General features: G+C 40.9%; 1 protein-coding gene across 1 annotated transcript; it reads right to left on the bottom strand.

Annotated features, from left to right (window-relative positions):
• Window positions 1-1,847: 1,847 nt before the first annotated feature.
• Window positions 1,848-11,403, bottom strand: LOC124045673 (protein Wnt-7a-like). The gene is made up of 4 exons (XM_046365169.1): window positions 11,066-11,403; window positions 10,156-10,382; window positions 6,467-6,738; window positions 1,848-3,043 (listed from the first exon to the last, which is right to left on the bottom strand). Exons 1-4 carry the CDS (start codon window positions 11,134-11,136, stop codon window positions 2,561-2,563), a joined length of 1,053 nt encoding a protein of 350 aa, XP_046221125.1. The 5' UTR covers window positions 11,137-11,403; the 3' UTR covers window positions 1,848-2,560.
• Window positions 11,404-12,263: the final 860 nt, after the last annotated feature.

The following is a 12,263-nucleotide window of genomic DNA, read 5'->3' as shown; positions in this document are numbered from 1 at the left end:
GAGTGTGATATTGAATGGGTTTTCCAGAGGCACAAAGAGGGAAGAGTGTGATATTGAATGGGTTTTCCAGAAGGATAAAGAGGGAAGAATGTGATATTGAATGGGTTTTCCAGAGGGATAACGAGGGAAGAGTGTGATATTGAATGGGTTTTCCAGAGGCATAAAGAGGGAAGAGTGTGATATTGAATGGGTTTTCCAGAGGCACAAAGAGGGAAGAGTGTGATATTGAATGGGTTTTCCAGAAGGATAAAGAGGGAAGAGTGTGATATTGAATGGGTTTTCCAGAAGGATAAAGAGGGAAGAGTGTGATATTGAATGGGTTTTCCAGACGGATAAAGAGGGGAGAGTGTGATATTGAATGGGTTTTCCAGAGGGATAAAGAGGGAAGAGTGTGATATTGAATGGGTTTTCCAGAGGGATAAAGAGGGAAGCGTGTGATATTGAATGGGTTTTCCAGAGGCAAAAAGAGGGAAGAGTGTGATATTGAATGGGTTTTCCAGAGGCATAAAAAGGGAAGAGTGTGATATTGAATAGGTTTTCCAGAGGCATACAGAGGGAAGAGTGTGATATTGAATGGGTTTTCCAGAAGGATAAAGAGGGAAGAGTGTGATATTGAATGGGTTTTCCAGAAGGATAAAGAGGGAAGAGTGTGATATTGAATGGGTTTTCCAGAGGGATAAAGAGGGAAGAGTGTGATATTGAATGGGTTTTCCAGAGGCATAAAGAGGGACGAGTGTGACATTGAATGGGTTTTCCAGAGGCATAAAGAGGGAAGAGTGTGATATTTAAATGGGTTTTCCAGAGGCATAAAGAGGGAAGAGTGTGATATTGAATGGGTTTTCCAGAGGGATAAAGAGGGAAGAGTGTGATATTGAATGGGTTTTCCAGAAGTATAAAGAGGGAAGAGTGTGATATTGAATGGGTTTTCCAGAGGCATACAGAGGGAAGAGTGTGATATTGAATGGGTTTTCCAGAGGCATAAAGAGGGAAAAGTGTCATATTGAATGGGTTTTCCAGAGGCATAAAGAGGGAAGAGTGTCATATTGAATGGGTTTTCCAGAGGCATAAAGAGGGAAGAGTGTGATATTGAAATATGCCAGAAGAAATAGTATAAATAAGACATGTATATAAAAATAGGCTTTTTCAAAATATACTCTCTTTACCAATATTTACCAAAAAGAGTGTCTGGTTGAATATGTCTTGTTAAATTTAGTCAGCTTGAGGTGAGCGTTGTCACTCAACACAGACAGTAGTGTTGATGCCCTTAGACCACAGTGAGGGATTCTCCAGACTAGCAGCAAACAGAAGGAAGACTAAGTCCACGTCCAAAATGGCACCCTATTCCCCATATAGTGCACTACTTTTGGCCAGAGCCACTACAAAAGGAATAGGGTACGATTTCAGATTAAGCACAAACTCATGTCAGTAGCCTATTACCAGCCTAACCTGGAACAATCTGAGCAACATAATATTCCAGGTGGTCCTAATTCCAGTGTATGACTCTAAATTCTATTTTGGATTGCATTAACAAAGAAAACAATAACAAAAACTCTCATTGGGGAAGAACCCACCATCTACACAATTAAGACTTGCTCCATATTGGATCAAATCAGTAGTTTCTTTATGAAATAAATTAATATTATTTATTTGTCTCTAAATACAGTGTGTTAAATATTCCCGATGGCTGTTTAATTTCATTTGTGCATAGCGTGTCTTATTGAGCTACAATCTTAGAAAAAAGGTGCTATCTACAACCTAAAAGGGTTCTTTGGCTGTCCCCATAGGAGAACCCTTATGAAAAATTGAAGAATCATTTTTGGTTCCAGGTAGAACCCTTATGGGTTCCATGTAAAATCCTTTCCACAGAGGGTTCTATATGGAACCCAAAAGGGTTCTACCTGGAAGGGTTATACTATGGGGACAGCTGAAGAGCCCTTTCAGAACCCCTTTTCTAAGAGTGTACAGGTACAGAGAACTAAAGTAGTAGCAGAGTCCAGCATTATATCCAGCACTGATTTATGGTGAGCGTTGGGGGAATCCATTCACTCTACAGTCAACAAATAGTACACATCCATCCATAGCTTTTTAACAGTCTCAGCATTGACACATAGTCCAAAAACATAGGCTGGCTGGCTGGCAGATAGCGCAGTGTGTTATAGTTCATGTCCTGAGGCTGTCCCATCCTGCCATCCAGGACACAGTGTGTTTCCCTTTATGGTGATCTGTTGCAGGCATCCCAGTATATGTCCAATGAGAGGGGAGAAGGAGCATTGTGTGCAGACAAAATCGCTGTTGTTCCATCTTCTGCTTATAGTTCCTCAATGTCTACTGCTGCAAAAACAGCAATGATCCATTACCTAAAAAAGTTTCCATTATGCACACACACACATCCACAACCACACCCACCCACACACACACACACACACACACACACACACACACACACACACACACACACACACACACACACACACACACACACACACACACACACACACACACACACACACACACACACACACACACACACACACACATCCTGACGGTCCAATAAATACTGTCATTTGCAGGTGTACACCTCTGTCCTCTCACTGCAGGTGTTGCATTTGACGTAGCAGCACCACAGGAACTTGCAGTTGCACTGCCACACGCGGGAGTACTGGTGTGTGTTGTACCCTCGTCCACAGCACATCAGGTCACAGCCACTGATCTGCTGCGTAACAGTCTTATTACACATCCGGCCCTGTGTCCCCATACTGCCTGTCACCGGGTCCGCCTCGCAGTAGTTAGGGGACTTCTCAATGAACACAAGGTCTGTGTCCATGGGCTTCCGGTAGGAGTAGGGCTTCTTGATCTTGAGGAATTTGGGCCGCTTGTTGCGGCTGGCTTTGACCGGTTCCACGTGCACAGCATGGGCGTACTTCTCTTTGAGAATGTAGCCGAGCTCGCGGAACTTGGGAAGTTTAGTCCAGCAGGTTTTAGTGGTGCAGGAGCCCGAAACACCGTGACACTTGCATTCCAGATGCATGTTCTTCTCCAGGATCTAGACACACAAACAACCAGGAGAGAGGTTACCTTTACAGGCCTTGCAAACCATCTGCTGAAGCTTCTATCACCATATATAAAAGTAGGTCATTGAAAAAGAAAAGCATCTGCAAACATATCATACTATTATGTTTATAATGCACTTATAATGCGCGATAATGGCCCAGAGGTTTCCATGTTTATTATCATAATAACACGATCCTCTGAAATCAAAATATTCTGTGCAGGCCCAAGAGTCAGTGGATGTGGAAGTAAATTACAGGCCTACATAGTTTGATTGCTGAAAATAGCAACATAGCACAGTGACATACTCTGAGACTCAGGTATGTAAAAGTCAAGGAAGTGGGTAACATTGTGTGCACAGTGCAGCATTAGATCAGTAACTAGCTACTTGTGAATACAACAGCCCTTTAGAAAACAGTAGCTTAATTCAGACTGTACACAGGAGCCATAATTCTGTATCAGGTTACAGTCTCCTTGTGTGTAGGAGTGACTGGACAAGCTGCTGAATGATGTGGATTACTGTTAAAGCCTTCTCCGATGACTATTACAAGTGTCTGCTATCTCAACCTGAAAAGGCACAGCCAACACTATAGCTACACTAATGTACTTGTCCCAATTCCATGAACTAAATTGTATTGGGAGTTTGTTTGGAATCTACTATCTATATGCTAAAATAGATATACATTTGGAGAGTTCCCGCAATCAGTGACAAGTGAAAAACCTTTAATTATGTTGCATAAGAACAATGCATATTGATTTTCCATGTCCACAAATTCTAGAATCAATAAAACAGATTGTATTTTAGTGCCTTTTACTGGAAATGCATAGAAATGCATGAAAGTGCGGAGAAACAACGGTCTTTGCGGTTAGCCCTCCGTGGTATACCAGACAATACTTGGCTTCCAAGTTCCTAATCCATCAGTAGCCCTGTGACCAACACTTGTGACAGGCTTTGTCTGGTCGTATTGGACCTGGGGGCTGTGAACCGCGCTCCTGCTCAGTGTCACTGCGTTGATTAGCATAAATAAAGGAGGGGGGATAACTATCAAAACAGAGAGGCCATTTATTACCAAGGAGAAGGAAAAAAGAAAAAGCCCAAATGATCTGAATCCACGAATGTAGCCCGTTTCACTGTGAGAGGCAATTTAGCTGTCTAGATAAGCGGGATGAATTCAGGCCCCACACAGAAAGGCAACAGTGAGCTGTTGAGCACAATGTGTGAGTGAAGGCTTTTCAGTCTGTCTGGGTACGTGTTGGTGGTTTGAATCAGGCCTCTGTGGCACAGAAAGAAGAGAGAGAGGGGTAAGGCTTGACTCTGGAGGGAGAGGTGCTTCTTTCCTCTTCACTAACTCCAGTGTACTACTAAGGAGCCTAACTCCAGTGTACTACTAAGGAGCCTAACTCCAGTGTACTACTAAGGAGCCTAACTCCAGTGTACTACTAAGGAGCCTAACTCCAGTGTACTACTAAGGAGCCTAACTCCAGTGTAATACTAAGGAGCCTAACTCCAGTGTATTGCTAAGGAGCCTAACTCCAGTGTACTACTGAGGAGCCTAACTCCAGTGTAATACTAAGGAGCCTAACTCCAGTGTACTACTAAGGAGCCTAACTCCAGTGTACTGATAAGGAGCCTAACTCCAGTGTATTGCTAAGGAGCCTAACTCCAGTGTACTACTAAGGAGCCTAACTCCAGTGTACTACTAAGGAGCCTAACTCCAGTGTATTGCTAAGGAGCCTAACTCCAGTGTACTACTAAGGAGCCTAACTCCAGTGTACTACTAAGGAGCGTAAATACAGTGTACTACTAAGGAGCCTAACTCCAGTGTACTACTAAGGAGCCTAACTCCAGTGTACTACTAAGGAGCCTAACTCCAGTGTACTACTAAGGAGCCTAACTCCAGTGTACTACTAAGGAGCCTAACTCCAGTGTACTACTAAGGAGCCTCGCCCAAGTTGTTTGGCACAATTATTCTGCTCATTCTTTGACTTGCAGACTTGCTGGAGTCTCAGGGCTGATCTATTATTTGCTGCAGCCATGGATGCACAGGAGCCTTGATCTGAGAATGTGAACAGTCCCTAGTCCCTGATCCATCCTGGTTGTTTCTAGGGATTTTTCCACAGTGTTAGTCATTGACAGACTACAAGCCATTGAAAACAGCAGGTGACTCACATAAGTTGCTTTAAAGTCTTCGTTAGGCAGGTAACCGCTCCCAAGAGACATGGTGATACAGTAGATATGATTATACGATGTTAGGAGAGGTTATGGACAATAAGTATCACATAGAAACCTGTGGCACAAGACTATCACACACAATAAGTGCTTGGCTCTGCAATATCAGACAATCCAAGGAATGTAGGTATTGTGATAAACCTGAAGTAACTATATCTTCTCCCAAAAGTGCAGAGCATAGGGACCACTTTAATGTACAGTGTCAATTTGTTTTCAGCCCAGAGATCTGGGTCGTAATCAAACCCTGCCACTTAAACTGCCCCCCCCTAAAAGCTTCCATTTATTTCACTGCCTGTTTAATCTTGGCCCCAATGCCCAGATCCTTGGCAAGGTCCACCCGATTCTGAGCATGGTGGAGACTACTAAATCACAACAGCCATGGTTACTGAGGCCTAGCCTATATTCGGAAGGCCATGTCGTTAACCAACACTTCGGTCTCTTTCAAGTCTGCTCTGTACCAATTTGGGTAAACTACAGCACATTTTATCTTCAAGAAACTAGTTCCTGATTACAATGAAGACATTATAAGAGATTACTGAGATTGTTCCGAAAAATCTATGTTGGTCTGATGTTTTCATACCACAAAAAAATGCTTTTGAGTGAACTACCCTCAGATTTTGTTGTATTCAAACCTTTTTGGAGAATGGTCCTACATCACCTAATTAAATATTCTGGGATCCAGTTTAGGTTTGCTGGGATGACATTTTCACCATGGAAAATACATACTGCCTTCTATCTATGATCCTTCCCTATGGAGAGAGAAACAGGAAATGGAGTGGTGTAGTCATGTACCTTGCATCCCACCTCGTTGATGTGAAGGTTCATCAGAGATCTGGCTTTCTGTTTGAAAATGCATGGAGCCTTCCACCTACAGATGTGCTATCTTAATTTGTTTCAGAGGATTTTCCTGCACAGCAGGAAATGTAAACTTGTAGTATATTTGGGATTTAAAAAAGCTTATAAAGATCGTAATTTCAACGTAAACATTTCAGACTTGATTTGCCCTAACAGAAAATGTATCAACACCTACAAAAATGTTAATGAATTCAAATCTACATAATAATTAACATTTCCAGTTGCTGCAGGTATATTTTCTTGCTTTGAGAAACTGTTCAAATTCAGATAGCACATTTGTAAGATCCTTCCCTATGGAGAAAGAAACAAGAAGTGGAGTGGATGGTCACGTACCTTGCGTCCCACCTCGTTGTTATGCAGGTTCATGAGAGACCTGGCGTTCTGTTTGACCTCCCTGGCATCAACGAACACCTTGGAGAAGCCCAGGCCATAGCTGATGTCTGCTGAACAGCCGCCCCACTTCCAGCCCTGGCCTTTACTGTAGAAACCCTGCTTCTCCGTATCACAGCTGCAGTCACTCAGGTTTCCCTGCGTACAGGCTGCAGTGATGGCATGGGCAACTCCGGCCGCAATGATGGCATAGGTGAACGCAGCCTCTTTACTGCCTAGGAGAGAACATAGGAGGAACTTGAGTATTTTACTGACTTGCAGTTTATATTTTTAATGTATGAATGAGTGTGATATCTCCCTGATATCAGGAATAATGCATATATTTTTGGTGCTACAGCTGTATGTTTCACCCCTTGATAAATAGGACAGGGATAAGGGAGGAAATATGAATTTTCATTACATACTTGCCTCTAAATGGTGCATATAAAATATACTGTATACTGTATGTTGAAAAATAGCAATTTGAAAGCAGATTAACCATTAAGTGTGAGTGCTCATATCAAAATCTTTGTCAGTCTTACTCACGACTACAGTAATCCGGAAACTGGCCTGCCTTTTACCAAAATGGCTGTGAACTTCCAAGTCAATAAAGCAGTATGAATGAGAGGGCTTTGGAGAAGGAAGAGCTATTGATCCGATCAGAGCCTGGTACGCTCTGTGTATTCTTGCAGGGTGGATCTTGATTCAGAGGTTATCTCCCCAAGGTCCGACTAACAAATCATTTACGCACACTGGGGTGTTTGAATTATCGGGAAATAGTTTAAGATTAACCTGTCATGATTTAAAGAGAGAGCTTCTTGCAAAGAGATTTTAGTCATAGCATGTATTTCAAGGTCTCAAGATGATAAGCAAATAGGGAACAGGGAAACTGGCTTATACCCAGCTTTAATACCAAGCTTTAATGTACAAGTGCATACTTGTGTAATTTTCCAATGAGTTAGTTTAGTTTAACATTATTTCCTGATGAAAACAAATGGGTCGCAGATATGAATCTTATTATTAACCAAACATGAATTCTCTGTGTGCATAGAGAGTGGAATATCTGCATCTGAAGTTATGTAGCTAGAGTATATACAAACAACATGCTACTGATGGCAATATCCATCATATCTATGTAAACAAACTCCTCCAGTTGACATTTCCTCAAAACAAACATGATACCATCCTCGGTACTTTCTGGTGAACACAGATCCACTAGGTGCTGCTGCCCTGTTCTTGATTAACATCTTGGATCTGTGCCCTTTGCCATTGGAAAAAAAAAACTCATATTGAGGCATCAATTATGTGGACGTTTTTATAGATTCCAATGGCCCCGAGCCAAAAAAAGAAGGTGTGCCAGCACAAAGTCAGTCAGTTCTGACTGCTCCGTTGTTCATTTCCCCCCCAGATCATTGGTTCAAAACAAAGGAGGGTAGGAATTATGTAGTACTTTGTCACGAGACCTGAGTGGAAAGACTTAAAAGCAACGGAAGCAATGCTTTGAAGTGTTGAATATGAATACTCTTATTACACCAAGTTATATGTAGAAAAGCCCATTTAAAAAAAGTCTAATTAAATGTTATTTTAGTATTCATGTTGGTTGATATGCAACACACAAAATACTACTGAAAAACTACTGAAATACTAAAAACATTAGATGCACCTTGCACCCCTAAAAAAAAAACCCTAGGCTGCCTTTCCTAGGCCACAAGTGAGAGCATGCAAGCTCCACCCCACTCACACTAGACATCAACAATGGCATTCATTTCTAACCACTAATCTGATCAGTGAAACCAATCTATTTTGCATGGTTGTCCATGCCAAACTCTTCAATGTCTTAAACCACTCATTCATGAAGAAAACATATTGTGAAAGACCACCGTTTTCACTTGAACAGCAGGAGAGGATTATGACTTTCACACCAACAGCTGTAGATAGCCAATACCTTTTCATAGTGCCAACCAACCAATAATATTGCGAACTGCCATTGAATGCACTAGTTGTGGATTTATAGTAATGCATTGTATGAAGGGAAATAAGAGATCAGAAGATGACAATTAGCTATACTGTAGTCTACACTCTTAAAAAAAGGTGCTATCTAGAACCTTAATGGGTTCTTCAACTGTCGCCATAGGAGAACCCTCTGAAGAACTCTTTTTGGTACAAGTTGAACCCTTTTGGTTCCAGGTAGAACTCCTTTGGGGTTCCATGTAGAACCCTTTCTACAGAGGGTTCTACATGGAAACAAAAAGGGTTATCCTATCAGGACAGCCAAAGACCCCTTTTGGAACCCATTTTTCTAAGAGTGTAGCTAATTGTCATTGATGGTTTAAACACCAACAGTTTTCTATTTCAATGCTATTAGCTACATTTCTTGTGTGCGACTCTGTTGAAGAGCCCAACTCCAGGTTGAGATAGGATAAGATCCTAGACTACATTCTAGTTGCACCCTGACTATGCAACAATCTGGTGGTTGCCACAGATTCACCATCTGCTGAATATCTGATCACATTGGGATCAATGTCAGCTGCTCTGTTATCCAGAGTATCTGTGACTTTATGCCATATTATGCACAGGAGCATACTCCAAGAAGTCCTTCAGACAACTCCAGGGCATGCTTGATAGGCACAACATGGAAAAGTTCTTATTGAACAAGTTCAGCCTCCATTGTACCAGCCATGAGCCTGCATCTATTGTAGGCTATCCCCGTGTCCCCAAATACATCCAATACACTCATCAATGCTATTGCCTGACCAGGTAGTTCCAGTACTTCATTTGAACTTTTCCTTTCTTTCCTTATTCCCCTGTGTATGTTCAGTTCAGTATTTTAGGACTTTATTTCTCTGTACTTTCTATCCACTGTAACTTATACCCGTGGTAAGATTGTCGTCTTTACTGTGAGTGCCACAGTACCCAGTGATAGAGAAAGATAAAGGCCAGTGAATATGTGTCTCAGGAGACTACACTGCACTGAAAAGACAGGCTGTCAATGTTCACAAGAGCTTTGTTACTGTGCTGGCTTCTGATACATTTTGGACTTGTTCACTTCCTCTCCTTTCTCTCTCACTCTGGCTCTCTCCTGTAAGACCAGTGTTAGACTTTAGAGATAGGAAGTAAATGACACAGCTTCAACCTAACCATGATCATTTAGGTGATTGGGAAATGTGTATGCTGTTACAATTAAATTGCCTGTTGATACTTCTAGTGTATAGCCTATGGGAAACGTTTTTAAATCTCTCAGTCAACACATTGTAATTGCCACAGCATGTTGCTCTCAAATGGACACGCAGTTCCCTTTCTCTAAAGTGTGTCCATGTTATCGACGCACACATAATGCAAGTATATATAGCCTAAAGACAGGAATTATACGCGCTGGTGACATTAAAAGGGGGAAATATATTAGCACCTATGAGTCCGTAGATAATATTCAGAAAAGCAACAAACGAGTTGTGTCAAATATCATTTGAATATACAGGCTAAACCAGGTTCTCAAAAGGATACGGGACATTTGTCTGCATGCGGCACTGAGCGCTCTTGACTCACAATGCGAAAGCTAACCTACAGGTCTATATGAATTATACAATTGGGGACATTTTAGTAATGAAATGACATTTAAAAAATTCTGACCAAATTTGAATTGATTTGCAACATACCCACTTTCAACTCTTTTCCGAAGACCGTTCTCTCTCCAAGCGCAGAGCAGTTCCAGCGCCCATTTTTGAATTGAAACTGACACTCGTTGATCCCCATTTGGGCTCCCTCTCCGATGACAATAATGGCATCGGGGCGACTCTGGCAGATTATCCGCTGTCGGGGAGCCAACCCGGGAATCTTGTTACAGATTATACTCGCACCTAGCGCGACCACGGATGAAAAGCCACTGTAAGGATACAAGAGTTAGACATGGAATTAAAGTGACTGCCAGATATTGCTATATGGACAACATAGTTTTCAAACTCCTAGATAATACCGTGTTTATTAAAGCTTTATTACATGTTTATAATATGAAATAGGGTTATACATTCCTACAATTTAAAAGCACAGACTTAATGTTTTCCTTGCCTCTTGAGGTTATTAAACTTGGGTTTGTATAAATACGAGACATATCTCCCTTATTAAACTCAATGAACCTGTCTTTGAGTAATCTACAAGTGTGTTACAAAATAGAAAGGACTAAACATAAGCATTCTGTAGCCTAATTTATAAACTTAATGTATTTGATTTGTATGGGCCAACAGATCGGAATAAACTTCGTCAGGTGGTTTCTAATGGTAAAAACTCAGATTTTCCATCAACTCGATAGATTTTTTGGAACAGAATAATTAAACAAACTCTCAGAAACCTTGCATTGTTCAGGGGCCAATGTCAAATGGACAATGAACATCGTTTACGTAGATGGATAATTACAATAATTGAAAGAAAATTTAATTTATAGAAACGTAGCCTGTGTAACAAAATGACATCCGAAACGTTCTGTTATAGTCTATACTCTTTATGTTTTATATTCTGATATTTAGGAACATAACAATGTGAGATGAACATGCCTATAAGAATCAAACTCACCCGATTTTCAAATAGACAATCCCAAGGCAAAGCAAAACCCGAAAAATCCAGCGTCTAGTTTTCCGACTCATGGTGCTTCTCCACTCTCAGTTTCATGCAATGTGTAAGCGAAAATGATAAATAGATATATATTCTCCGATAGTCACTGTCCAAGTATCCAAAGTTACTCCAAGTCGATACCAACGAATATCCCCAATAGTTACTCTCAATAATTGTATATAGTTTCCTAGCTGTAATGATTTCCGTAAATTCCCCTTAAGTGTCCCCTTTGCTGCGCCGGCTTGTCATTGCGAGGGTGTCACAGGTAAAACTAAGGATGAGAAAGTATTGTAGTGTGATTATCTCCTTCTCACAGTTCCTTTGCTACCCGCATGATCTATATATCTGGCTCATATATCCGGGGCGTGTTTAGAGAAGACATAGGGCCCTACAGTGGAATCCCGCCTGGGCTGAATCTCTCCACAACTATTCCAGTTGTCAGTTCACCTAATCATTAAGCCTTTTACCTTTCTAATAAATGAAAACACACACGCAGTGGATAATGATGGTAGTTCATCTTGTGCGTTGATAATGATACTATGTTATTTTCACTAACGGTGTAGGATTATCATTAAATAGGCTACAATTTATACTTCAAAAATAAACATAGCCTAACTCGAACTGCCGAACTCATCTCAAATTAAATGACATGCATACATTTTCATTGCACTCAATACATTGTCCACATAACCTATTTTGAAACAAAACATGTCAACAAATGGTCACCTTTATATATACAATGTCGGCACAATTTGTACATAACTTGCTTACCTGTGACAGCTCCTTCCTTCATCACATACGTCCAGCGCATCCTTGCGCCTCTGTTTTGGAGACGTTTTGTACCATTTATAATAGCGCCATCTGCAGACCAATTAAGATATGTAGCGTTGAAAACTGAATAAAGATTCGCTGAAATTATATTTGACAGCCAGCAATAAGCTGTTTGTGCCTTTATTCTCTTTCCAAACATTGCATCTGCACTGTTCTTCAAGTAAATGTGTTTTTGTAAAAAAAATCTGTGGAAATTGTTAAAAGTGGTCCTTCTGCATATAGTTGTGTGGTTTGTTTAACTTTGCAATTATTGTTTTTTGTTTGATGTACATTTTAAGGTGAAAAATCCGAATTTCAGTGTCACTCTGTTAACATGGAATTGCCAATT

The sequence above is a fragment of the Oncorhynchus gorbuscha genome, linkage group LG10 (genome assembly GCF_021184085.1).
Source record: "Oncorhynchus gorbuscha isolate QuinsamMale2020 ecotype Even-year linkage group LG10, OgorEven_v1.0, whole genome shotgun sequence".
Taxonomy (NCBI): domain Eukaryota; kingdom Metazoa; phylum Chordata; class Actinopteri; order Salmoniformes; family Salmonidae; genus Oncorhynchus; species Oncorhynchus gorbuscha.
Note: the sequence above shows the minus strand (reverse complement) of the source record. Positions and strands in the feature narration are given on the sequence as shown.

Bases quoted from the DNA above. Each gene is read 5' to 3' on its own strand.
- LOC124045673 (XM_046365169.1), bottom strand. From the start codon at position 11,136: ATGAGTCGGAAAACTAGACGCTGGATTTTTCGGGTTTTGCTTTGCCTT. The intron at 10,383-11,065 runs GTGAGTTTGATT...GTATCCTTACAG, and splicing joins ATTGTCTATTTGAAAATCGG to TGGCTTTTCATCCGTGGTCG. The intron at 3,044-6,466 runs GTACGTGACCAT...TTGTGTGTCTAG, and splicing joins ACAACGAGGTGGGACGCAAG to ATCCTGGAGAAGAACATGCA.